Raw genomic sequence first — 27,303 nt, forward strand, 5'->3', positions numbered from 1 at the left:
TTTTTAAACCCAGAGTTGTTTCTTTCTGCTTTTGTAATATTTTCCTGTCTTATTGGGTCTGATTTCTTCAGATAAACCCAATTTTTGCTTTCACTCACACCTCACAACTGAAATGCTAGATTTAAAAATTTTTCTACCCACAGGAGTAATTATGCCTTTGACAGAGAGAGAGGGTAGGAACAAGTGGGGGAGAGGCAGAGAGAGAGGGAGAGAGAATTCCAAGTAGGCTCAGTGTTGTCAGCACAAAGCCCACCGCAGGGCTTGAACTCACAAGCCGTGAGATGGTGACTGACTGAACCACCCAGGCACCCCTGTTAGCAGTTTAAACTGAACTACTTGGAAAATTTGTCAATTTAAACTAGAAGAAAATATAAAAGGAGACATATGATCACTTGAGACTGAACTCTTGGTTCTAAAACCCAAACTTTCAAAAACACAAGTGGGGCACCTGAGTAGCTTAGTCTGTTAAGTGTCTGACTCTTGTTTTCAAGCTCAGGTCATGATCTCAGGGTTTCATGTGTTTGAGCCCTAAGTCTGGCTCCACACTGACAGTGCAGAGCCTGCTTGGGACTCTCTGTCTCCCTCTCTCTCTGCCCCTCCCCTACTCGTGTTGTCTTTCTCTCAAAATAAAGAAATAAACTTACAAAAAAAATCCACAAGTGTTGGTGAGGATGTGGAGAAAAAGAAGCCCTCACATACTGTTCGTGGGAACATAAACTGGTGCAGCTACTGTGGTGAACAGTATGGATGTTCCTCAAAAAATTGAAAATAGAATTACTGTACGATTCAGTAGTTGCACTACTGGGTATTTACCCAAAGTATACAAAAACACTAATCTGAAATGCACCCCTATGTTTATTGCAGAATTATTTGCAATAGCCAAATAATGGAAGCAATCCAAGTGTCCAGTGATAAATGAATGGATATATACACACACACACACACACACACACACACACACATATATGCAATGGAATATTATTTAGCCACAAAAAAAACAAAATTCTGCCACATGCAACAACATGGAGCTAGAGCATAATGCTAACAGAAGTCAGAGAAAGACAAGTACTATATGATTTCACTATGTGAAATTTAAGAAACAAAACAATGAAAAAGGAAAAAAAAGAGACAAACCGAAAAAATAGCTCTTAACTATAGAAAGCAAACAGATGGTTACCAGAAGAGGAGGAGGGGATGTGTGGGTGAAATAGGCAAAGGGGATTAAGAGTACACTTATCTTGATGAGCTATGGTTGACATATGAAAGTGTTGAATCACTATATTGTATACCTCAAAGTAGTATAACATTGTATGTTAACTAAACTGGAATTAAAATAAAAAATGAAGGGGCACCTGGCTGGCTTAGTTGGAAGAGTGTTTAGCTCTTAATCTCAAGGTTGTGAGCTTGAACCCCACATTGGGTGTAGAGATTATTTAAATAAATAAACTTTATAAAATGAAAAATGAAAAATAAAATAGGGGCATCTGGCTGGCTCAGTCATTAAAACATGCAATTCTTGATCTCGGGATTGTAAATTCAAGCCCCACATTGGATAGATTACTTAAAAATATAAATTCTTAAAAAAGAAACAAAATTTAAAAAATAATAAAAGATCAAATAAAGAATAGTCAATAGGGTAAAAAAAAAAAACTGAAAAAAATAAAACCCACACTTCCATTATCCTAGGCTTCTGACCGTAACATAACAAAAAAAAAAAAAAAGTGAATTAAAAAGAACACAATTTCAATAATTTCAGAAAAACATGTTAAGTTATGTATATTCACATTGTAATGAAGTACATAGTTTCTAAAGCAGGAATAGATTTAATTACTACTTATAATAACCACACTGATTCCCCACACTCTTATTCTCACCTGTATGGTGACCAGTGAGGGCCAGACTGATAACAGCTTATCGGACTAAGAGTCTATATGTGCTAGGGTTTGTACAGTAGTTGAGGAGCCTCAAAATATGAATCTGGGTGACTATACAGGACAGTTGTGTGGAAGCCTTCCTCTCAGAGAAAGAAAGAGAATTTGTATGTCCTTAATATAAACAAATATTCCTCGGAAGGATCCTCGGTTCTTATCCTTTGGAATGTAAATATGTCTTCAGGGTCAAGACAAGATTTATAACCCACAGATGTGTCCATGGTCCCAAGTCTCATCCCCCTCTTTGAAATGTGCATACTAGAGAAGTAAATATCTCTTGTAAATTGTGTTCCCCCCAAATTTATATGTTGAACCCCTAACCCACAAGGTGATTGTACTTGAAGTCAGGGCCTTTACAGAGGTAATTAAGGTTAAATGAAGTAATAAGGGTAGAGACATAATCCAATAGGAGTGGTGTCCTTATAAGAGGAAGAGACACCTGCAATGTGCAGGCAGAGAGGAAGGTCATGTAAATACAGAGCAAGAAAGTGGCAGGCAGTCTCTGAGGAGATGGGCCAAAGGACAAACCAAACCTGCCGCCACCTTGATCTTAGACTTTCCATCCTCCATAATTGGGAGAAAAATAAATTTTGGTTATTTAATAAGCCACCTAGTCTGTAGTATTTTGTTATGGTGGCCCTTAGCAGACTACTACATTCTGGACGTTTCTCACTATTCATTCACAATTAGCCTCAAAGACTTCTCTTTCAGCACAGGTCCCAAGTTTCAATAAAATTTGCTTAGAAAGTTTTAACTCTGCAGAAATAAATATCTTCTCTACAATCCCAAACTATTTTAATTTCAATAAATTCTTCAAAATTGTAGCTACCAAAGAAGCCAATATCCAATAACAAACCTTTAAAAAATATTTTATAATGAAGTTTCACAGTGAAATTCTTTATAATCCCAAACTATCCAAATAGTGTTGCACCTCCATGTGGTCTCCCTTTTACCTAAGTTACTAAAGGAAGATACAATAATTTAGGCTGGCTTCATTAAAAAAAAAAAAAAAAAAAAAAAGGTTTGGAGGGTAGGTGTACACCTCTTGAAATTACCTTGCTTTTAATTACATAATGTTAATCTAGAATAATTTTAACATAAATGATTTGCAGGTAAATTTGGCTATTAATAAAAATGAAAACAAGAATATTTCATTAATGTTTTATTTTTAGAGATCAACTGTGAAACAATCATTTTGAGCACTTAAGTAATCCTTTATGTAAAAATCTGGAGAATTTATTTCAAATATACTTCAAATATTTAAACATTACATAAATATTTAATAAATATTTTATTATACATTTGAAAATAAAGTAACCAAATAAACATTTCACATATACTATAATACTCGAATAATGCTAAACTATAATAGCTAAATGATAGATCTTTCAAAAATAATAGAAATGATTTTGTGCTGTGCATTTTTAACTCACTACTGTACATGGGTGCAATTATTTCATAATGACCCCAACAATGATGACTTTCAACACTGAGTATTTTTTCAATTTTACACTAATTCTTGCAAAGCCAGTATCTGAGGACAATAGATATAGAGTCACTGATATAACTTGACAGCGGTAGTCTATCAATTTATCAAATATGCCAAACTAACTTCTTAAAATATCAAATTTTGTCCTAATTTTATATTTTCCGAATTTTATAGATGTGGGTGATAAAAATTTCAATTTCATTAACTATAAGGCTATAAAAAGTAAACTTTTCCCAACATATAAGCTCATTTTGATGAAAACAAGAATAGGCTTTAATATTTTATAATAGTGACTGATTAATTGTAATTGACTAGGGTACTAGATCTGACAGACTTATGATAATTCCCTAAAAATTATACCAGTACCTTGTTCATTTCAGTCATGTTATTGGTTACTCTTCATACAAAATTGTTATAAAAAGTTGTGCCTTACAGTGCCAATAGAAAGCTGTTAAAATGTAGCAACTTTTTCTCAGTGCTTCAAGACTTCATATACTATGCAAATTAATATTGCTGATATTTTAATATAACTTTTAAATCATGTACTTGGCAAAATTCTTTAAAAGAGAAATCATAATTCATCATAAAATTTTCATTTTTATTACATAAAACTATTTCTTCTATAAAATGTTCACCACCACACAATAAAAAAACAAACACAAAACAAAACCTCCTTAAAAGCAAACCTTATAATCTGACAAATTAAAATGTTTGTATTCACTTAAGATGACGACATGAGTCTGTACATTAACTATACTGTCCTAATATAGGACCTGCCTCTACCAAAACAGAAATTCTAGGAAAAAATATAAACTCTCCAGGCCCATTTACCTTGCTCACAATTTAAAGGAGTAAAATGAAGATTCTAATAGCAGTTTTGAAGGTAGGAAAGGGAAAGACCCCTAGTCTCGAATTAAATAGTGATTACATTAAAATTTTGGCACTGTCAAATCAGGCAGAGATTAAGCTGTAGTGGGAAAAAACCCAACAAGGTATATAATAGTTATTTTAAATCTGCTAAGAGAAAAATCAAATAATTAATGCTTGCTATCTACCGAAGACATTGGTTAAAGAGTCTCAGTAGTGCAATGCACTATATCACCTTTCTTTCTCTAATGAAAATGCTATTAAGTATATTAATCCTAGTTATAATGGAATCATTTTTTAAAATTTATTTTCTTTCTCTAATACTAAGGTAAAATGCATTTTGGAAATCTGCATGGAATGTCCTCAACAAATTGGTTCTTTAGTTTTAGCATAAGTCTGTGTTACAGTTTTACTCATTCTTTCAAGCACATATAAAAACATGACCCCCCAAAATACAAAACACAAGTCTGGTCCTATGTTATAATAAATAATGATCTTAGCCACTTAATATAAAACAATATACTTTTTTGGGTATCTGTTAACAGGGCAAACAGAAATTATTCATAAGAAAAAGGATTCAATTACTAAGATATATCTTTTCTGGGGGAGAATTTACCCTCATGTCCCTCCCCTATCAGTAGTGTCTTACCTCCTCTAATCCCTTCAAGTTCACTACAAATGCAGACATTTTCTAGTTTTCATCATGGATTTTTCTTTTAACATTGTTTCTGGGATGCTTTAACCAATTAGATTCAAAACTATCATTTCAAATTTATGTTTATAATTCAGAATCAGCCCACATTCAATAAGGCATAGCTTTCACACTTTTTTAGATCACAGAGCATTTAAGATTTTAACAAGAGCTCTCTCCAGAAAGACAAAAAATTACATATCCAGTTTTGCTAACAATTCAGAGGTTTCAAGACCCCACTGACACCTGTTGAGGATAAAAATCCTTGTAATAAAGGATTACATCATCCTTGATGAAATCAAACTGTAGGTTTACATCTCAAAAGTTTAATGTTAAAAAATAGAGGAATTGATTTTAGGTGAACAATTTGTTTATGATTGATCAGGCAAAATTAATTACAAAGGAAGAAATTTTTGCTTTTAGTTTTAGCTAATCTTACAAGATTTATAAGAATATTAGCTAGTAAATCTATTATTAACTGGAAAAGTTAATGTTCATACTTGTGGGCAGAGTTTATCAGATCTATCAGGAAAGAAAAAGATAGTAAAAATAGGTAGTATTTTTCTGGTACCTACTGATTTACCATGAACAGATCCTCAGATTCAAGTAGATCATTTGTAAGATGCCATCAGTGGTCAATGTATGTAGGACAGTTGCACATAGCTATTAAGAAGTCATTTTTGGCACGCATTAAAAGCATGTACCAAACAACTATAAAGCAAAACAATTGTTCATTTCTAGAGCAAATGCAATTAATGGCTTTCATCTTATAGTTAAAGGCTTAAAATATATTTTAATACTTCAAGTCACTAAAGATTTGTCGACTTCAAAGTATGTTTGAAAGTAGGTAAAATTTAGGAGTGGGTAAGAAATGAAAGGTAATTATAGCAATGTGACCTTAATCCAAAAATTAAAAAATAAAATACATTTCACATTTGAGAGTTAAGTGGGTTTTTTTCTTTATTCAAGTAAACATTTTGATTATAATACATGATAATGGACAACCCATGTGACAAAGTATGGTAGACTATGGTTTGGTGTAGCCTCCTTCTTTTTAGGATGTTTTCCCAGGTGATTCTTCAGGATCTGGCATCGATACCCAGCACAGGCTTTCCAATGGCAATGCATGAATTCTAGCGATCATTGCCTCCACCTTTCTTCAGATGCTGAGTGCCATTTTCTCCCACCCATTTTATCCTCCGTTACTTACAAAAAACCCCACTCTAAAATTCAACCTATGTTATAAAATTAACAAAATCAAAAATTAGTATTTTCCCACAAAGACAAAATTAAGTCTCAACTTAATCTTTCTTTTTCTATAACTTTGGAAGGATTCACATAATCTCTAGAGTCCGAGTAATGCACAACACAAAATAAGAAAAGAACCTTGTTACTGAGTATACATAATATGTTGGGAGTTGCTAACGTATTCAAAAGCGTACTTCTCCTGGGATACCAATCCTCCACTGGAAATTACAGTTTACAAACAGATGGTTGTGTTTTCATAAGTGGAAATACAGTACCTGATTTCATATAAATTGTGAGATGTTTTCTCACTAGTAAAGTGCTTAACTGAGAAACAATTGTCCACAACACGATTTAACTTGTCAAAGGCACAAAATGTCTTTCTCTCTCTAATGCATTAGTCTTTAAAATTATGGTTAAATTATTCATTTACATTTCACTTAACCAGAAAGCTTACTGGTTTTTTTTTTCCTCTCAGTAATGAAAAAAAACTGCTTGAAGAAAAACATTTTTTATTTTCAAAACTTTCCCATGAACATACATACGACACTAATTAATTTAGATCCCTTCATAAGCTGTCTGTATGCCATGAAACACTTATGACAAAAAAACACATGTAAGCTTTAGGGTAAGACTTAGCACGGAATCAAAATAGCTTCCAAAAAGGGGGGATAGGGGAAGCATTAAATTAAAAATCATAGCTTTCACTTTATAAAAAATAGTTTGAATAATCTTCTTATAAATCTTTAACGCTTACAAAAGCAGGAAATACATTTAAGATAGTCTTTTTAACACAGATTCATTAGTACAATGTGGTTACAGTCAGAAGAATAACAACTAAAAAGGCATTTCAGTAGTCTACATTCTCTTCCCAGCAAATTCCACTTAGAATTTAACCAATTTGCAATTCAAAATAAGATTTAACTGCCAACAAAGCCAGACTAGTTGTAATTAGTACCTGAATATCAAGCTTTGTTCTATTTAATATATTGTACCAAAATTTTAAATACAGCTCAATGATAGGTACTGATAACAATACTTGACTGCATGGTTATCACCCATGACTACTGCACTGCAGGTTAAAATATACTTTGGTCAGTAAATTAAAAAGATATAAATCAAATAACAAGGCCAGATAATTTGTTTTAGTACCAATGTCCTGACCTTAAGTAAACTTTAAATACATCAACAAGGCAAGGAAAATATAATCAACTATACAGAGAGGTCTCTATTTTTTAACCATTTGGCATTTTATATTAATAATTTCCGTGTTTAAAATAACATTTTATACTCCTGTGCACTGATTATCATAGCTGTCTGAATTAAAACAAAACTGCAGTTACCTTCCTAGAATGTCCAGTAGTGAATGCATTAGTTGCTTCTTTTGCACTTCCATGAAGATGGTCCTTCATCCTGTAATTTTTTCAATTGTGGACCAAGAAAGAACCACCAACAAAATCCAATAAAAACACAAATGATGGATTCTACATAATAACCATCCAGCACTGTAACACATGAGCCACCAAGTTTTTTGCAAAGCTGCAAAAATAAAATTGTAATAAGTATTTCATAATTTCAAAATAGAAGTATTCAGCAATTTAGTTGTTTCTACTTTGTAATATTTTTAATGTTTTATTTATTTTTGAGAGAGAGAGCGAACAGGGGAAGTCAGAGAAAGGGAGATACAGAATCCGAAGACAGGCTCCAGGCTCTGAGCTAGCTGTCAGCACAAAGCCTGACACGGGGCTCAAACCCACAAACTGTGAGATCATGACCTGAGCTGAAGTCGGACACTTAACCGACTGAGCCGCCAGGAGCCCTTATTTTTTTATTATTATATTTTAAATAATCCAATGTGGGGCTTGAACGAATGACCTGGAGATTGATCACAGGCTCTACCTCTCAAAATATACTTTTCTTTTTTTCTTTTTTTTAAACATTTATTCATTTTTGAGAGACCAAGACAGAGTGTGAGTGGGGGAGGGGCAGAGAGAAAGGGAGATAAAGAATCTGAAGCAGGCTCTAGGCTCTGAGCTGTCAGCACAGAATGTGAGATTATGACCTGAGCCGAAGTCGGTTATCGGTTATCTAACTGACTGAGTCACCCAGGTGCTCCCAGACATAATTTTTTAAAAAAATACCGTACCTCTAGAGACAAAATAAGAAAATATCTTTATTTAAAGATTTTATTTACTTTTTAAAGTTTTATTTATTTTGAAAGGGAGAGAGAGTGTGTGAGCGGGGGGAGGGGGCGCGGGGGGAGAAAGAAAGAGAAAGAGACAGAGATCCAAGACAGGCTCTGCACTGCCAGCAAAGAGCCCAGTGTGGGGCTCAAACTGAAGAACCATGAGATCATGACCTAGGCCAAAACCAAAAGTCAGATGCTTAACCATCTGAGCCACCTAGGCAACCCTAAGATTTTATTTTTTAAACTAATCTCTATACCCAATGTACAACTTACAACCCTGAGATCAAGAGTTGCATACTCAATGGACTGAGCCAGTCAGACACCCTTGAAAATTAATATATTGGGGCGCCTGGGTGGCTCAGTCGGTTAAGCGTCCAACTTCGCCTCAGGTCATGATCTCATGGTTCGTGGGTTCGAGCTCCTCATCGGGTTCTGTGCTGGCAGATCAGAGCCTGGAGCCTGTTTCAGATTCTGTGTCTCCCTCTCTCTCTGCTCCTCTCCTGCTCATGCTCTGTCTCAAAAATAAAGAAACCATAAAAAGATTTTTAGAAAATTAATATATTAATATTAGCTTAATTTTATCTACAGTTACAACATACTTACCTCAACAGCATCAGGTGTTCGACAATTCTGGTTTGATGCTCCTACACACTCTTTCACTGTAAGGGGGTCTACCAGCCAAAGAGCTACTGTAGAAGGCCAGTTTCCTCCCAGATTGGACACGGTGTTTAAAAGGGTCATATATGTTCCTCCAATAAGTGGATCACTAACCTTTGCATTGAAAGCCATTATGGAGACATACATGCTATACAAGGTAACCTACAAGGAAAATATGAAATATCTTTAGCATAAAAAGACCTTGAAAAACTATGGGCTGAATTAAGAACATCAAAATCACGAACTGAAAATTAATTTTCATGAACCCTTAGTAAACTCAAGTTAACAATGATGTATGTAGCACCCATTATAGGCCAAGCCATCTTTTATTCATCCATAAAAAGATGAATAAGACAACAGTCTCTCTATCCCCTTGAAGAACTTATTCTAGACTGGGAAAATAAGAAATAAATAGTTACAATGAAATGAAGTAAGGAGAAGGACACCTTTGTGCTACCAGGGCCTAAATAAATGAGATTAATTCTACAATAAGTAGTCAAGGAAGGCTCAATAGAGAAAATGACAAGATAGGGTGGCATCTAAGGATACAAAACCCCATATTTGTACTGTTCCTCATACACACACACATATACATTACACATGTAAGCACTCAAATATCCAAAGGAACATGAATATATAATTATATACATATATGTATGTAATTTTATTTTATATATGATAGAAAAATGACATTGCAGAATTTATGAGACAAACTAAAGAGAAAAATCTCCTTAAGAGGCAAAAAGTACTTAAAAGGTAAGAATTAACCCTCCATTTAGGAACATAGAAACAAACCATGTTTACAAAATTTCATTACTTTGAATACTGTTCCATGGTATGTTCATAGAAAAAAAGGAGTTCCAAAGTCAAATAAGACTGAGAAACACTAGGGGCGCCTGAGTAGCTCAGTCAGTTAAGCGTCTGACGTCGGCTCAGGTCATGATCTCACAGTTCGTGGGTTCAAGCCCTGTGTCGGGCTCTGTGCTGACAACTAGCTCCAAGCATGGAGCCTGTTTCAGAGTCTGTATCTCCCTCTCTCTCTGACCCTCCCCTGCTCATGGGGGAGGGTGTGTGTGTGTGTGTGTGTGTGTGTGTGTGCGCGCGCGACTTCCGCTTAGATCATGAAATCGCGGTTCGTGGGTTCGAGAACCGCTTCGGGCTCTGTGCTGACTGCCAGCTCAGAGCCTGGAGCCTGTTTCAGTCTGTGACTCCCTCTCTCTCTGACCCTCCCCTGCTCACGCTGTCTCTCTCTCTCTCCTAGAAATAAAAATATTAAAAAAAAAAAAAAAGACTGAGAAACACTAAGTTATAAAAAAAATAAACAGGTCTCTTTCACTACTGGCCCCTGAAAGCCTTTAGGATTTTAAACGCCTTCAGGGCAGGGATTTTGGCATGATTTATGCACTGTTATATTTTAGTGCTTAGAATGGTTCCTGCCATGGAATAGATGATCAATTAGTATTTGTAGAAAGAATGATTAAGATGCTACATAGAGGTTATGTCATGTATCACTCACTTCTCAAAATTACTTGGCATTGTACTATTTTTCCCAGAAAGCATCTGGCTGCCTGAACATCAACAACACTTTAGAAAATTTTCTTATGAAATCCAAAGCCAAACAAATGATTGTGAATTACTTCACTGTTGTTTGCCTTTACTTACACAGATAGTGAAACATTTACTAAGCTAAAGTACTACTTTAAATCTTTTTAATGTTTTATTTATTTTTGAAAGAAAGACAGATTGTGTGTGGGGGAGGGGCAGAGAGAGGGAGACAAAGAATTGGAAGCAGGCTCCAGGCTCTGAGCTGTCAGCACAGCTGGAACTCACAAACCATGAGATCATGACCTGAGTCGAAGTCAGACATTTAACTGACTGAGCCACTCAGGTGCCCGTTAAAGTACTTCTTTAAACACAGACTTATTTGGGGCGCCTGGGTGGCTCAGTCAGTTAAGAGTCCGACTTGATTTCAGCTCAAGTCATGATCTCACAGTTCGTGAGTTTAAGCCCTGTGCTGGACTCTGCACTGGCAGCATGGGACCTGCTTGGGATTCTTTCTCTCCCTCTCTCTCTGCCCCTCCCCTGCTAGCACACACACACACACACACTCTCTCTCTCAAAATAAACATTAAAAAAATTTTTAATAAGGGGCGCCTGGGTGGCTTAGTCGGTTAAGCGTCCGACTTTCACTTAGGTCATGATCTCGCGGTTCGTGGGTTCGAGCCCCGCGTCGGGCTCTGGAGCCTGTTTCAGAGTCTGTGTCTCCCTCTCCCTCTGACCCTCCCCTGTTCACGCTGTCTCTCTCTCTCTCCTAGAAATAAATAAAAATATTAAAAAAAATTTTTTTAATAAATAAGTAAATAAATAAATAAATAAATAAAAACATATAATTAGTTGGACAGATCCATTATGGAGTTCTCCTAAATGAACTGTATGCAAAAAATTATTGAGATTACTTGGTAGCCATATTTTTAGGTTTTAGTTAGAAAAACGAGTGAGGAATTTGTAAATATAACTTTCAAAGAATTTAAACTAGGTTCCAGAGAAAAATCCAAGGTGACTGACTCTTAAATTAAAAAACTACAGTCAAGTCCCAACGGTTTCCTCCTGGAAATCTTTGAGTCACTTGCCCCAGAACACAAGCTCATTGTGCAACAGCAGTTAGGAGAGGCTAGTGATGGCCAAATGTAGCTAATAAAGAAAGAGAAAGCTGATTAACACACAACTTCCAAAATCACAAACAATACACAAATTTCAATACAGAATAGAAACTGAGAACCTGGGATCTCTAGCTCAGGAGCCATCATTATTTCTCAGTACTTTCAGAAAGAAAAGGCATATAGAATACAGGAAGTAAAGAATCCAAGTCTAGGGATGGACTGATGGATACTTAGCAAGGGTAGAATTACTGGCTTTGGAATAAATTCTGTAATGTAATAAACACTGTTGAATGGACAAAAAAAAAAAAATGAAATGAAGAAACTTTCTACAAATAGAGCTCAATAAATCTAAAGCAACAGGTTTAAAGTTCATTGTTAAATAATTGCTTCAATGTCAGATTCATGCTTCAGTCTTAAAATTTATTATCATTATTTCACGGCAACTGTAGAAAAATGTCTTCTTTATTTGCCAAAAACAGTTTACTTCCTGAGAAAACCACAGCAAACTTACCTGATGTAACGCATAACTCAGCAGCACTATGATATAGTAATAGATAGGGAATCCTCCTTGATGCTCTACTTTGGGAGTCCACCAAACTAGTAGAGCATATTCTAATCCAAGCAATAACCTATAGACAAAGAAAGACACATGGAGTTGACTTCCATTTTAGGTTAAAAAATAGTAACAAAAACAGAAAGCTGTACACTTACTATGTGAAAGAAGCCTGCTATCTAAAACCTGTTAAGAAGTTAAAAAGAGATAAAAGTGCATAGAAATGATACTGAAGTTAAAGATGTTTTTCAAGTCTTTTTCTGTATATACTTTACACACAAGTATTAGTGACACTGATGAATATTCCTCATTTAACCTTTTCTTATTGAGTTAGGTTTTATTTCATTGTTACCTGTAGGGCATGGCTTTGTAAAATATATTTAGTGGCTGGGGACCTGCAGTGTATTTGCTGATAATCAGAGGTAATATTATCTGCAAAGGAACCATTGGAACTGCCAATAAGGCTAAATGTTCTTTGGGTACTCCCTCTTCTACCAATTTCAGTCCTGTTACTGCATCTGCTGCTGAAAAACCAATCTGCAATATAAAAACAGAAAGTATTTTAATTTGTGGTTTACAAAATATTTTCCCCCAAGCATATGTAAGTTCTCCAAGACCTCAATCTCATTACTGATTTACACCATTTACAGGAAAACATATTATTCTATCGGTGTAACAATCAAATTATGGAAGGCACACTTTGTTCTATGGTCTACTAACAATATTCAGTGAAAACAACTGAAAATGCAGGACTTTTAGGAAATGCAGATGCCTGTAACAACAACTAAATTTCAAAAACTTCAATCTCTAACAATAAACAGTGTTCAAACCCAAACTTATTGATTTCTATGTTTTAAGTTTTTTTTTTTTGTTTTTTTTTTTTCTATGTTTTAAGTTTTTAAAAAAGCCTTTAATTGACTCCAAATAAAATCTAGTAAAATGAAGAATCACTAGAGCGCCTGGGTGGCTCAGTGCGTTAAGCGTCTGACTCTTGGTTTTGGCCCAGGTCATGATCTCATGGTTCAAGCCCCGCATTGGGATCTGCACTGACAGCATGGAGCCTGCTTGGAATTCTTTCTCTTTCTTTCTCTCTCTCTCTCTCTCTCTTCCCCCACCCCGCCCCACACCCTACCCCACTCATGCTCTCTCTCAAAAAAAACTTAAAAATTTTTTGAATAAAAATAAAAAAATAAAGTGAAGCATCACTGCCACACATACACATTTTGATGATTTCTGACTGATTATAAAATTTCCAAAAGTATTTAACATTTCAAAAGTAATTCCAAGAAAACATTATACATTTTTTCAACCAACTGAGCCACCCAGACACTTTTCAAAAATTATTTAATGATAAGGAATATGGAGTATTAAGCCAAAAACAAGATAAAAGTTATATATGATGTGATCCAATTCCTTTTATTTACATGCATATTTGTATGTGTATACATACATCTATATTATTATTAATTTGTTGATTATAACTTATTAATTATATTCACATATGAAAGTACACACACACGGAAAAAAGAGTGCTGGAAGAAAAGATACCAAAGTGTTAGCAAGGATTATCTCTAAATGATGTAATTAGGGGTGCCTGGGTGGCTCAGTCGGTTAAGCATCCAACTTCAGCTCAGGTCATGATCTCATGGTTCCTGGGTTCGCGCCCCACGTCAGGCTCTGTGCTGACAGCTAGCACAGAGCCTGAAGCCTGTTTAGGATTCTGTGTCTCCCTCTCTCTCTGAGCCTCCCCTGTTCATGCTGTCTCTCTCTCTCTCAGAAGTAAATAAAACATCAAAAAATATTTTTTTTAATAAATGACGGAATTAGATAATATCTTCCTTGAACGTATCATCATTTCCTGAAGTTGAATCTTAAGTTTAACCTTCCCAATGTTTCCTTAAAATGTAACCTTCCCTACACTAGGGAGGAAGAAAAATTCACTATTTCAAAAATAATGAGGCTCCAAATTTTACTTCGGGATATCAAAAGATACCTGTAAACTATTTATGTAGATAGCTTTAGATATATAATATGAAACTCCTATAACTGATTTCAGATTTTAGGAATATTAATTTTAACACTAGCAATATTTCACTATAACAAAATACACGTACTTACCTTTGCTCTAGCATAATATCTTTAAAAATGTTTTTGGACTATAAAGGTAGGACATCTTAATACAGAAAACATAAAGAAAATAAAAGTCACCAAAATACCCATTTATTTATGATATATTTCTTTCCAACGTCAAAAAAAAAATAAGTTGGGGCGCCTGGGTGGCTCAGTCGGTTAAGCGTCCAACTTTGGCTCAGGTCATAATCCTACGGTTTGTGGGTTCAAGCCCCGCGTCAGGCTTTGTGCTGACAGCCAGCTCAGAGCCTGGAGGCTGTTTCAGATTCTGTGTCTCCCTCTCTCTCTGACCCTCCCCTGCACACGCTGTCTTTCTCTCTCTCTCTCAGAAATAAAGAAAAAACATTAAAAAAAAATTTTATTTTAAATGTCAACTGATTTTTAAATAGACTTCCAATGCTTATATATTTCCATATCTTTGTAAATCACATTCTGTGTAAATAATTATAACACTTCTGATAGTAAATGTATGTTCATTATAACAATAGGGAATCATTTTTTTCAAGGCATTCATTTGCATACCAAGCATTAATATCATTTATTAAATAAAATTTCACATTTTTAGAGGTACTTCAAATTGGCATAATTCTTTTCAAGATCCTAAGAGTCAGCCTACTTTGAAATTACATTTGATATCATCACACCTTTTAAAACAAATTTAATAAAGAGAAAATACTACTTTTTATTGTTAAATTCTAATAGTAGTAGGAAGGACCTTATATGAAACGGCAAAGGAAGTGTTCCATGATATTGGTAATTTTATAGCAGAGTGGTAAATTTTGCTTTATAAATCTCTTACCTTTGCAGTTAGAATCAGAAGGCAAAATGTCAGAACTGCTGGCATTCTTATAATTGCAAAAAGCAGCTTGTAAGTATCTGTGATCCCTTGAGTTTCTTCTTTTCCTATTGATACTTCTTTGTTTTCTTTTTTCAAAAGGGCAACTAGAGTTGTTGTTATCAAAAATACAGTTCCCCAGAAAAAAAGGAAATCTGAAATTAAAAGGTTAAAATCTATTAACTTAAAACAATTTTTGTTTGTTTGTTTAAGAGAAAGAGACAGAGTGTGAGCAGGGGAGGGGCAGAGAGAAAGGAGACCCAGAATAGGAAGCAGGCTCTGGGCTCCGAGCTGTCAGCACAGAGCCCCATGCAGGGCTTGAACTCACAAACTGTGAGATCATGACCTGAGCTGAAGTCGGATGTTCAATCGAGAGCCACCCAGGCATCCTTGGTACCTAACTTTTGAAATGACATATCTGCGTTGATACTAAATAATTCTGTGTACAACTTTACTGCAATTAAATGTTTTGTTTTTTAATGCTTATTTATTTTTGAGAGAGAGACAGAGCACAAGTGGGAGAGGAAGAGAGCAAGAGGCAGACACAGAATCTGAAGCAGGCTCCAGGCTCTGAGCTGTCCGCACAAAGCCTGTCCCAGGCCTCAAACTCACGAACTGTGAGAGCATGACCTGAGCCGAAGTTGGACACTTAACCGAGCTACCCAGGCACCCCAGATAAGATTATTTCTAATTCCTTTGTGTTCTCTAGATAAAATAACAATACATAAAAAGGAGGAAGTAGTGAGAACACATCATTTCAGAGCCCTAATTCAAAGGCTTTCCAATAGTTCACATGGAGAGAATGGAGCTAATAGCTCAGAAAAAGAGGCTTAGCCACTGCCAGAAAATATATTTTTATGAAAGCAATTACCATAAATAGTAATTACCATTAGACTACTGGCTATTATTTATTAACATTGCTTTGATGCTAGAGAACATCCATAGTCTGATATACCAACCATTATAAAGATATTGTTACCAAAATACATATATTTTTTTTCTTTTAAAAAATTTTTAATGTTTATTTATTTTTGAGAGAGAGAAACAGAGACAGAGTGTCAGCAGGGGAGGGGAAAGAGAAAGAGGGAACACAGGATCTGAACCAGGCTCCAGGCTCTGAGATGTCAGCACAGAGCCCGTTGTAGGGCTCGAACTCACGAACTGTCTGATCATGATCTGAACCGAAGTCACTTAACTGACTGAGCCACCCAGGTGCCCCTAAATATTTCATTTCTAACATTTTGGTTAATTTTGATTTATGTGTTTTATCTGTAACACAATATGGTGTGTGTGTGTGTGTGTATGTGTGTGTCTGTCTGTCTACACATATAATATAAAATTAAGATATCAAAGCTGATGTTTCATAAACATGATTTTTGGGCAAAGACCTATAGGACAAACTAAATATTCTGAAGTGGCAACTAAATATTATCTGGTGCTCCCATAAACGTAAAATTTAAGAGTATGTGCCAATTCACCAGTAACCAAGAAAGATATAATAGCTAGCACATAAGTGTCTATTATGCCAAAGCAAAACATAGGACAGTGCAATAAATCTCAAAAGTCACTCTCCAAGACAAGTATTATTATTCCCACTTTATACACAATGAAACAGGATCGCAGTCCACAAAGTGCCAGGGGTGAGTCTAAACTAGATCTGATTCTAAAGCAATAATGTTTCTCATTTTACTACCCAGATGCTCAGATACACCTGTCTACAGCAATTAGGCTCTTTCATATCAACCAGATATGCCTGAGAAGATACTCATTTTAGCTCCAACCATGAAGTCTGGAACATAGATCCTTCAGTAGACTTCTTTAATCTGGCTATCCCCCTTCCTCACTTCCATCGCCCTATATGGTAGTATGCAAACCCATAGAATAAATAAGCATGGTATATCTTCCTAAAGAATTCATTTTACTCAATAGTTTAGAGGGAAGCCTTTTTGAGAGAGAGAGAGAAAAAGAGAGGGAGGGTCAGAGAGACAAGGTCAGAAGATCTGAAGGGGGCTCCGTGCTGACAGGCTGACAGAAGCGAGCCTGATGTGAGGCTCAAACTCACAAACTGTGAGATCATGCCTTGAGCTGAAGTCGGATGCTCAACTGGCTGAGCCACCCAGGTGCCCCTAGAAGGAAGCCTTTTTAATGAAGAAAAAAAAAATTATAGGGAAGGCAAATTTTCCAGGAATTTTTACGATAAAATATCAGACTTCAAAAAGCTTTCACACTTTCAAGGCTTTGGATTGGGTCCTCAGACAGCTGTGGCCTAAGTGTAGATTCACTCTCTGCCACCATCACAAGAAACAGAAGAATTAAGAAGCATTGTCTGATACAACCATCCTTGGCTCAGATGAGATTCTCTCTCCAACTTTCACACTATGGAAACTAACGTAAGCCCTTCAGAAGTCAGTGACAGGAAAGCAAACTTTCACTTTGTTCTAAATGTCTGGCCTTCCTTTCACCTTCTTGCTTTTGGCACAGCTCTCTATTTCACGCATTAGAGCATGAAGGGACTTTAGACACACATCATCCAGTCCAATGCTCTCATTGTCACAGAGAAGGAAACGGAAATTAAATAGTGTGTTTGGCCCTGGGTCACGAGCTGAGTCTTAGTAGAAACAGACCTTTCTATGCCTCAAATCTCTCTCTGAAGCATTTGCTCAAAATATCCACGCTGTCAGAGGCCCCCAGAAAATGCTATTTGATTATACAATATAGTCATATCTGATTTGGGGATTAGATTTTTAAAAGACAGCAATGTAATGCAAAAATCAAGTCAATACAAATCGAATTTTGAAATCTTCCTAATCCCTTAGGAAGATAAAGCCATCTTTGAGATCATATACCTTTTCATTAACTCCAGTGTTAGGTTTTCCTCTGGGGTAGAAGAGATTGTTTCTTCAATCAAGCACTGGATTAAGCAGCTTTCTTGCTATTACGGGCCATCTTGTCCCAAAATTTGGGTTCAAACTCAGCCCAATGTGCAAGGCTGAGGGTGGGAAGCCGATAGATTCAGTGCTCCCATCTCATGCTAACTCTGGGCCTCTATCACTGAATGGATGGAAGGGAATCACTCTTTTAGTTTTTTAAAATATGTTCTGGTCAGGTACTTATCCTTTTTACTTAAACACATATGTCTCTACACTGATGCTATGATAGGTTCTTACATTCAACTTTTGTTTAACCTATATCTTGACACCCCTAAATCATTTTTTGTAAGCTGAATTTAGACTTTTATAAAACAGTAGACAATGAACATTCCAAGCTACCACATGAAGGTGCAGAGTATATCAGAATAGTTTAAATGAAAAATAATGATAACATCAAATGCTGACAAGGATTGAGAAACAGAATCATTCACATATTGTAAGTAGGAAGATAAAATGGTGTATCCATGACAATCTGGAAAAAAGTTTGGCAACTCCTTTCAAAATAAAAGTGGACTTACCAGAAACCAGTGTTTGCATACTTGGGGCATTCATCTCAGAATAATGAAGACTTACTTTCACATAAAAAAAGCCCCAGACTAGAAATTACTCAAATCCCCTTCAATGGATGAGTGGTGAAATAAACCATGGTATATCAAATAAACAGAATACTTCTCAGCAATAAAAAAAGCAACAGATCACTGATACATGCACCAACTTGGATGAACCTCAAAGAAATTATGCTAAGTGAAAAGAGCTAATCTCTGAAGAACATATACTACATGATTTCATTTGTGTAACATTTCTGAAATAACATAGCTATAAAGATGGAAAACAGGTTAGTAGCTTCCAGGGGTTAGGGATGGAGAAGAGGAAATGGGTATAGCTATAAACAGGCAACACAAAGGAGTCTTGAGATGGTACACTTGAGTATCTTCATTGTAGTGATGGTGGTTGCAAGGCTACACATGATGAAATTACACAGAGCTGCTCACATGCATACACACAAGCAAAGACAAATAAGTATGCGTATAATTGGTAAAACCTGAATAGTGGTATTGATTGTACCAATGTCAATTCTTGGTTTTGAGACTGTCCTCTAGTTATGTAAGATGTTAACAATGGGAGAGACTGGGGAAGGGTGCATGGGATTTCCTTAAACATTTCTTTGCAATCTACTGTGAATCTATAATTATTTTAAAACCAAAAAAATTTAAAAATTATTGGAAAATTTAAGAACACAAAAATTATTTTTTCATTTTTTTTTAAGAATGAGAAAGTTGGGGGGCCTGGGTGGTCCAGTCAGTTAAGCGTCTAACTTCGGCGCAGGTCATGATCTCACGGTTCGTGGGTTCTAGCCCGGCGTCGGGCTCTGTGCTGATAGCCAGCTCAGAGCATGAAGCCTGTTTCAGATTCTGTATCTCCCTCTCTCTCTCTGACCCTCCCCTGCTCATGCTATCTCTCTCTCAGAAATAAATAAATAAATAAATAAGAATGCAAAAGTTATAAAACTGTGCTAGGAATAAGAAATGTAGGTCTCAAATATAAGATAATATAAAACAACCAAAAAAGAAATATTTAGGTATGTTGAAATCATTTATTCTGTAGTTTTAACTGAACTCTCTCAGAAATAAATAAAACATTGACAATTTAAAAAAAGAATTAATTGATCCTATTCTCTTTCTAGTTCAAAGAATGACTTACAAATACTATTTTTATTCATTGCCAGTTTGATTAGATTCTTTCAGCACCATTTTTTTCAAAACAACATTTCCTCTTTTTCTGATTGACTCTTCTCTGTGCATGCCTAACTATAGACAAACCAATCCATAAGCTCTAGTATGTTTAGCTCTCTTCTCCAGTATCAGACTAACCCGCTTCCTGCCCCAACCCAAATACCCTGCTCCCTATCCCAATCGCTTCTTCTGTTCACTGTTGTTACCACTGCTTCTAGAGGAATGGGCTGCAAATACCAGTTCAGATTGGTTCTGGCCTAAAGACAGAATTCATACAAATCTAATAAATGTTTTTAAAATGGCAAAATAGACAAAAAAGGGATTTCTAGCTTCTCTCATAAGATCTAGCAATCGTAGGATCCTATTGCCAAAGACAACAATTTTTTGAAACTGAAACCCCCAACTCGAGATGGGCATGAGTTCTTCAGGTCACCACTGTCCCCTCCAAACCCTACAGTCTTGTACCAACTCACTTGATTCATTTCCACTGTCCATCTATCCAGTCCATCATTTTGGTTTGCAAACTTCCATTATAAATTCCCTGGGAGCCGAGAATTCCCAGGTCTTATTCATCAAATTTTAACATCTATCATACCGCTAGTACCAGGCACTGAGTGAATGAATGCTACAGGTTACTTAAAGAAACAAAACAAAAAATTTTAGTCTGTCATTTCTAGGCCATCAGACGTTCCAGAAGAGGGCTTACTGGGCTGACATTTTCAGACATCAGCAGTCAGAGTGCTACTTTTCTCTAGTAGAAAAGCCCAATTGGCACAAATTATATTCAGGTTTTAAGGTTTTTCCTGAGTTTTTTTCTAGTTTCCTACCAACTTTAAGAAAGACACTAGTAAGTCTTTTGTAAAAGAAAGTGTGGATACTCTTTGCTTTACATGATTTGGCTTACAAGTTTCCTAAGAATGCTCTATGTTCAGATAGTGGGGGGAGTTCTGTATCAGTCTCCAACTAGGCGCCTGACCTCAGTTTCTTCATCTATATGAATAAATTGAGATGGTAACCAGACTAACCATGAACACTTTGTAGTACATACAAGAATTGAATTATGTTGGGGCCCCTGGGTGCCTCAGTCAGTTGAGCGTCCAACTTCAGCACAGGTCATGATCTCACAGTTTGTGGGTTTGAGCCCCGCGTCGGGCTCTGTGCTGACAGCTAGCTCAGAGCCTGGAGCCTGCTTCAGATTCTGTGTCTCCCTCTCTCTCTGATCTCCCCCTGCTCATGCTGTCTCTCTCTCTCTCAGAAGTAAATAAAAAACATTAAAAATTTTTCCAAAAAAAAGAACCGCCTTCTTTACATCAGACTTAATAGTAATAAAGTGATATTAAAAAAAAAAGAATTATATTGTACACCTGAAACTAATATTGACATATACCAATTTTACCTCAATTAAAAATATCAGTTCCCACAAATACAAATCAGAATCTAAATTACAAAAATAAATAAATAAATAAAAGAGAGAGAGAAGAACATAAAACTATGTTCTAATCCCTGTGTTCTTCTGGGTTACTTTCATCATCTCTTGCAACTTAAAAGGTTGTCTCTTTTTGCTCCCCCAAAATCCTTGAAAACCAAATGGGGCAGGACAGAAAAAGCTCGCTTCTGAGTTCAGGACTGCCTTGGATCCCTGAAGGGGCCAAAAAGCCAATCTCAGCATAATCAAGTCTTTGTTTCCAAAGGATTCCATTCTCATCTTATCCTTCATGTTCTAAATTTATTATTTAGACTGCTGCTTTCCAAATGGCAGAAACTGGCTTTTCTCAACGTATTCAATTTCTATTCATCTGTATTCAAAACAAAGTCTTAATCAGAGAATATATTTTAAAATTCTAAAAAATTATTATGCTTTTTAATTTTCTGATCTTTCTAAACATCTGCCTCAGTGTTTGGCTCTTCTTTTATTACCTAAGCAATTTTATTTCCTTCATTATTCTTTCTATGCTCTTGAAATTCCAAAAAAAACCCCACTTTTTTTTAAGTTAAACTGCTACTACGTTCCAGAAAGATCAAAGCTATAAATATGATATGTACAATCATAAAAAAGTGAATGAAAATTCTTCAACTCTTAACTTACTAAAGTGTTTTAACTAAAAATAATAGTCTACTACAGACAGAAAATGTTAAATTAAAAAGTAAGCTATTTTTACAATTTCCTGGAGCTCAAAGTTCAAATTCCACAGAACTAACAGCTATTCAAAATAACAAAATAACAAAAATTACATCATTCCCTGGAATGATGTTTTATCAATCACTCTTATACTTAAAAGAAAGTGCTAATTTACGTAGTTAGTAATTTATTTTCCACAGCCTCTAAAATCTTGATTTCTCTTCTGAGGCTTTTTCCCATGTTAAGTAACACATCATTTCATTAGTCCTTCCTGGTGACATGAACAGTCCCAATACCAAATGAAAAGATACATAAAAAGCAGTAAGATGCTAATGCAATGCACTCAAAAGTATTTCTAGGCAGAGAATTATCCATAGAGAAGGAGCAGGACTCCAGAACACTTCGAGACAAATCTGTTTAAGTGCAAAGCAATAGGTCTCAAACATTTTTGGCTTCAAACCAACTAAGGAAAAGGATAGTTATCATTTCATCAGTAGCAGTAGCTCACTAGCAGATTGAGGAGGTAGAAAAGGGGGTTCCTGGAACACCTGGGTGGCTCAGTTTGTTAAGCATCTGACTTCAGCTCAGGTCATGATCTCAAGGTTTGTGAGTTTGAGTCCCACATCAGGCTCTGTGCTGACAGTTCAGATCCTGGAACCTGCTTCAGATTCGATGTCTCCCTCTCTCTGCCCCTTCCCCGCTCACCCTCTGTCTCTCAAAAATAAATATTAAAAAAAAAAAGAAAAGAAAAGGGAGTCCCTTATAGGGCCTAAGGGTATAGAGGGGGTGTGTAAGATTTCATGATGAGTAGTGCAGTTGTGAATCCCTCCATCCTCCACACTCTCTAAATATTATTCCATAACCCTTACACTTCCCTCACCACGCAACTACCCGACATTTCCACTGTTGGGAATCCCCAGGCTATTACTGGAAAGATGAAAGAAAGTTTAACTGCTTAAATTTGAAGAGAATCTCTGAAATCCATCATCATTACCAGAATGAGGAAGGCTGGTATTACCACATTCCTGATGTCCATTATTCCTGTCATTGGTAATTTTACTTCTGTTTCCTAATTGTTAGGAAAGCATAAAAGAAAGAGAAGAAAAGAAAAGCTTTCCAGGGACATATATTTTACTCATGAAGAAGGAGAGATTCTGTAGAACTTACACAAAATTACTTACTGGATTAAACTTCAAACTCTTCTAGCATTTCAAGAAACTCTTACTAATTAGGTCACAGTTTTTCTCTCAGCACCATCTCCCAAACCCAGTCTCCACACCTGGTGTTGTGCATTCTGGAATTCCACTTTACCACTTCATGGAATTTTATAATTCAACAGGGTCAATTGTTACCTGTAGTGTGAAGCCTGACTCTCACAAGCAGTTAGTGGCTGGCAACCCTGAGCTCCCCGTAAATGTTCATTTCTCCCATCTTTGTGGATTGGACTCTGCTTAATTCATAGGGCACCCTCAGAACTCTGTCACTCTGTCAGCTCATTAGTGCTGAATAAATTAAACCTATTCTTTTCACCAGAAGGCTAGAAGAGGACTTTTGGTTTAAGAGTAGAGGAAGAAGTGAACCAGAAAGCATGGAACTAGAAATCTCAATCCAACAAGAGAAAAGGAAAATGTGAACCACAGGAATCAGGCTGGATTTATGCCTACACACTAGCCAAACTTTTTAAGAATGTGAATCTGTGTATTAGTCAAGTGTCAACAGTTCCCTAGACTGAGAGTTTTGTGTGTCATTACACAACAATGTTATTGGATGAGCTACCTCTCCCTGCTCATTGCCCAGTACTCATCAATTATGACTGCTCTGATGTAGTCGTTCTGGCTCAAGCTCATTTTAGCAGAAAACTTAACCTCGGGTAACCTCCCAGAAAATCATTTCCAGTAAATTAAATTATGAGACTGCCTCCGACGTCACACCCTCTGTCAAAAGGATTCATAAACGTAAAACAATCCTCACCGCATAATAGTTTAAATACACTACCTGAAAGAGTAACGATTCCCCTGGGTTGAGGCTGAAACCGCAAATATTTGTTACAAAAGTCGGCAGATTCAAGGGCCAAAAACAAAACATTGCCCAAAAAGTAGCCCGCTGTTTGGCCCACTGAATTGCAAGTGGAAGCATAACCCACGTTTTCCCGGGATAACATAGTTAACGCCCAACCATCCACAGCGATGTCCTGAGTGGCGGCCAGGAATTCAAATAAAAAGAATGTCACAGTGAGAGCAATCACGTCGGGGCTTCTGCCATCAGTGTTCCCGAGCAAATGGTCCACCTGAGTGGATAAATATATCATGAACAGTCCCAGTATATACTGTGTAGGAACAAGCCAAGATTTACGACGACCAAAGTTCCTAAAGTAAACTGCATCAACCAACGGGGCCCAGAGCAATTTGAGACTGAAGGGCCAAAAGACGAAACTGAAGAAAGCTTGATCTGTATAGCTAACATTTTTGCTCTGCAAAATGAGTGGGATGCTTCCGGCCAGGCCCAGTGGAATGCCCTGAAGCACGTAAAGAAAAAGCAACAGCAAAATGCTGCTTAATTCCGCCCGGCAGCTCCGTGGGGGTTTTGAGAAGTCACCAGTGCCGGTATCCCGCAAAAGAGCTTCTTTGTCCCCTTCCCCACCCACCAATTCCGGATGACTGTCATCCCAGCCGCCTGGCGGCAGAGGACCGCTCTTCATATCCAGAGAGTGGTTGAAAGTCCCTGGGCGTCGTTGCCGACTGTTGTCCTTGTGGGAGATGGTGGGTGACATATCAGAGACGATGCAGAGCCCCGTCTGTGGGGTGCCGGGACTGAGCGTCTTGGATCGTCCTAGCCCCGGGTCCAAGGCTGCCGCTCTGGACCAGGGTCTCGATAGTTCAGGGAGGAGGACAGGGCGAGGGGTGATAAGGGCACTTCTTACAGCGGCCCCGAGTACTGAAGCCAGGAGCCAGTCCCCTGGCTGGAGACCCAGGCGATGCCCAGGTAGGTGGCCCTTGCAGCGGCGTCAAGGAGCCTGAAGGAGTCCCCCGGGCATCCGCGCCGGGCTCGGGGCTGGAGGAGAGGGCCGTGGTGCCACGATGGATACGGGCTCTTAGCTTCAGCGACACCGAACGGCCAGCGTCCCGACCCACCTCCAGTTCTCGCCGCCAGCGCTGCAGCCGACAGCACTTTCTCTCCAGGACCCCGGAGAGACCCGGTAACTTCCTGCCTCGCGCCTCAGGAAGTGGTCCTAGGCTCAAATGAGTCCTGTCCCCGCCTCCCGAGTAAGCCAATCAGGGAATGCTCCCGAGACCGAGTTCGGAAACAACGATTGGTAGGAACCCGAAACTCTGGCGACCAGGACCTCATGGGAGGATTAACGCTGGAGCACTTTGAGGCCTGGGCGGGGCGCCGCGCGAGCTCTGGGTCTGTGAGCGCATGCGGCCGGCTGGAAAGCGTGGGCCTCGGTCATTGGGCCCGAGCGGCCACGTGAGTGAGGGCTGATTGAGCCAGGCCTGCGCAGGCTGCACGCTGATCACACCCGGCAGCCTCTGAATTTAACGCGGTGGCGCTGGGGTTTGTCGTTAGGGTGGGGACAAGTGATGCCCAAACTTGGGGCCGGTAATTGTGTGATGCCCTTGCTTTCGTGCGCTAGGCAGAAACGGAGTAGAGAAGGGCTGAAGTTTATGAACGTCTTCATCAGCAGGCAGGAGTGCCCCAAAAAGGGGAATAAAAGGCCTGGCTAATTTGAGAAGTGCAAGCTTCATAGTGCCTGAATATTTATGGAATGAATGAAACTGCTCAGAGGTGCTAGGTTTCTCTGTACTGCGTCTTTTCCAGTGTAGTGGAACGGGGGTCAGATCATTAGTTCGTTACGTGTGGCGGACTGGAATTAAAAATTCATAACATCCCTCTTATTTTTGAGCGACTTAAACAGTTTTATAAGAGCCAAATATTAAAATTTCGTTTCATGTTAACTCAATATGTATAAGAGAAAATTACCTCAGAGCACCAACAGCATTATTTGTAATGCATAGAAAATAACCTGTAAAGTTTTACATGGACTATTTACTTATATTCCGTATTGTTTTCCATTGGACAACTAATACTATAAACAAAAACGACCTATACTTTAGAAAAAACGTACCAAACCTCACACTGTTTAAAAGATAAAACATGTTACTGCCGGCCTCTCCCAAATGTAGTCAAATGTTGTAATAACTTCTCCATCTCAAAATTATTTTTTTTTTGTTTATTTATTTTGAGGGAGAGAGAGAATCCCAATCAGGCTCTTGGACTGTCAGCACAGAGTCGGACACAGCATCTGAACTCTCATGAATCCTGAGAACGTGACCTGAGCAGAAACCAAAAGTCCGTGGCTTAACCAACTGAGCCACTCAGGCACCCCTCTATCTCAAAATTATTAAGAAAAAGGTTGGTTTCCTGAAGATGGACATTAAAGTTTTAATATGAAAAATTATACATTTGGTAAATGCAGCCTGATGTTAGACAGGAAACCAAATTATACAAATATTACATTTCTGGAAACTAATTTCATGCAATGTTTCAGGAAAATTTTGCAACTTTTTTTTTTAATGTTTTATTTATTTCTAGGCGAGAGAGAGAGACAGCATGAGCAGGGAAGGGTCAGAGAGAGAGGGAGACACAGACTCTGAAACAGGCTCCAGGCCCCGAGCTGGCAGTCAGCACAGACCCCGATGCGGGGCTTGAACCCATGAACCATGAGATCATGACCTAAGCGAAAGTCGGATGCTTAACCGACTAAGCCACTCAGGCACCCCAAATTTTGCAACTCTTTAAGGAGTAGTCTATGAGCCTGCATTCTTCAAAGAATGGCTTCAAAGTTCAAGGAACTTGCTGTCCTATTTTTTAAGTACATATGCATGGTAAATAACTTTTTGGATAATGGATTAATGTATTAGAAAGTTTAATACTAAGATATGTAAATGGAAGTTATTTCTATTTCAAGACTCATAGCATGTCACAATTCATACTGTCTCTATCTACTTAAATATTGAAAAACAGCTTTTTCTGTATTCTTTACCTTATCCTAGGGTCTTAGAGTCATGAGTAACTTCCATTTTTATTTATTTTTAAAGATTTCTTTTTCTTTCTTTCTTTCTTTTTTTTTTTTTTTGAGAGAGAGAGAGAGAGGAGCGGGAGAAGGGGACAAAGGGAGAGAGAGAGAATCTTAAACAGGTTCCACATTCACTGTGGAACCCAACTTGGGGCTTAATCCCATGACCCTGGTGATCATGACCTGAGCCAAAATCAA

General features: G+C 37.4%; 1 protein-coding gene across 3 annotated transcripts; it reads right to left on the reverse strand.

Annotated features, from left to right (window-relative positions):
* Positions 1 to 5,912: 5,912 nt before the first annotated feature.
* Positions 5,913 to 25,491, reverse strand: SLC33A1 (solute carrier family 33 member 1). 3 transcript variants are annotated; one of them, XM_039236053.1, is made up of 7 exons: positions 24,024 to 25,480; positions 15,211 to 15,401; positions 12,634 to 12,818; positions 12,240 to 12,357; positions 9,015 to 9,230; positions 7,567 to 7,762; positions 5,913 to 6,213 (listed from the first exon to the last, which is right to left on the reverse strand). In XM_039236053.1, exons 1-6 carry the CDS (start codon positions 24,796 to 24,798, stop codon positions 7,595 to 7,597), a joined length of 1,653 nt encoding a protein of 550 aa, XP_039091984.1. In that variant the 5' UTR covers positions 24,799 to 25,480; the 3' UTR covers positions 5,913 to 6,213; positions 7,567 to 7,594. The 3 variants fall into 3 exon arrangements, with proteins under 3 accessions (XP_039091984.1, XP_039091983.1, XP_039091985.1); XM_039236052.1 differs by having other exon boundaries at positions 5,913 to 7,762; positions 24,024 to 25,479; XM_039236054.1 differs by lacking the exons at positions 12,240 to 12,357; positions 15,211 to 15,401 and having other exon boundaries at positions 5,913 to 7,762; positions 24,024 to 25,491.
* Positions 25,492 to 27,303: the final 1,812 nt, after the last annotated feature.

Source organism: Hyaena hyaena, unplaced genomic scaffold (genome assembly GCF_003009895.1).
Source record: "Hyaena hyaena isolate Hyena2069 unplaced genomic scaffold, ASM300989v1 scaffold_105, whole genome shotgun sequence".
Lineage (NCBI taxonomy): Eukaryota > Metazoa > Chordata > Mammalia > Carnivora > Hyaenidae > Hyaena > Hyaena hyaena.

What these genes read in the sequence shown, in the direction of transcription:
- SLC33A1 (XM_039236053.1), bottom strand. Translation starts at nt 24,798, where the DNA reads ATGTCACCCACCATCTCCCACAAGGACAACAGTCGGCAACGACGCCCA. An exon ending in TACAAAGCCATGCCCTACAG is followed by an intron (nt 12,358 to 12,633) that starts GTAACAATGAAA and finishes CTTTGTCTATAG; the next exon opens with GTTATTGCTTGGATTAGAAT. An exon ending in TGAGTTATGCGTTACATCAG is followed by an intron (nt 9,231 to 12,239) that starts GTAAGTTTGCTG and finishes TTTTCCTTGTAG; the next exon opens with GTTACCTTGTATAGCATGTA.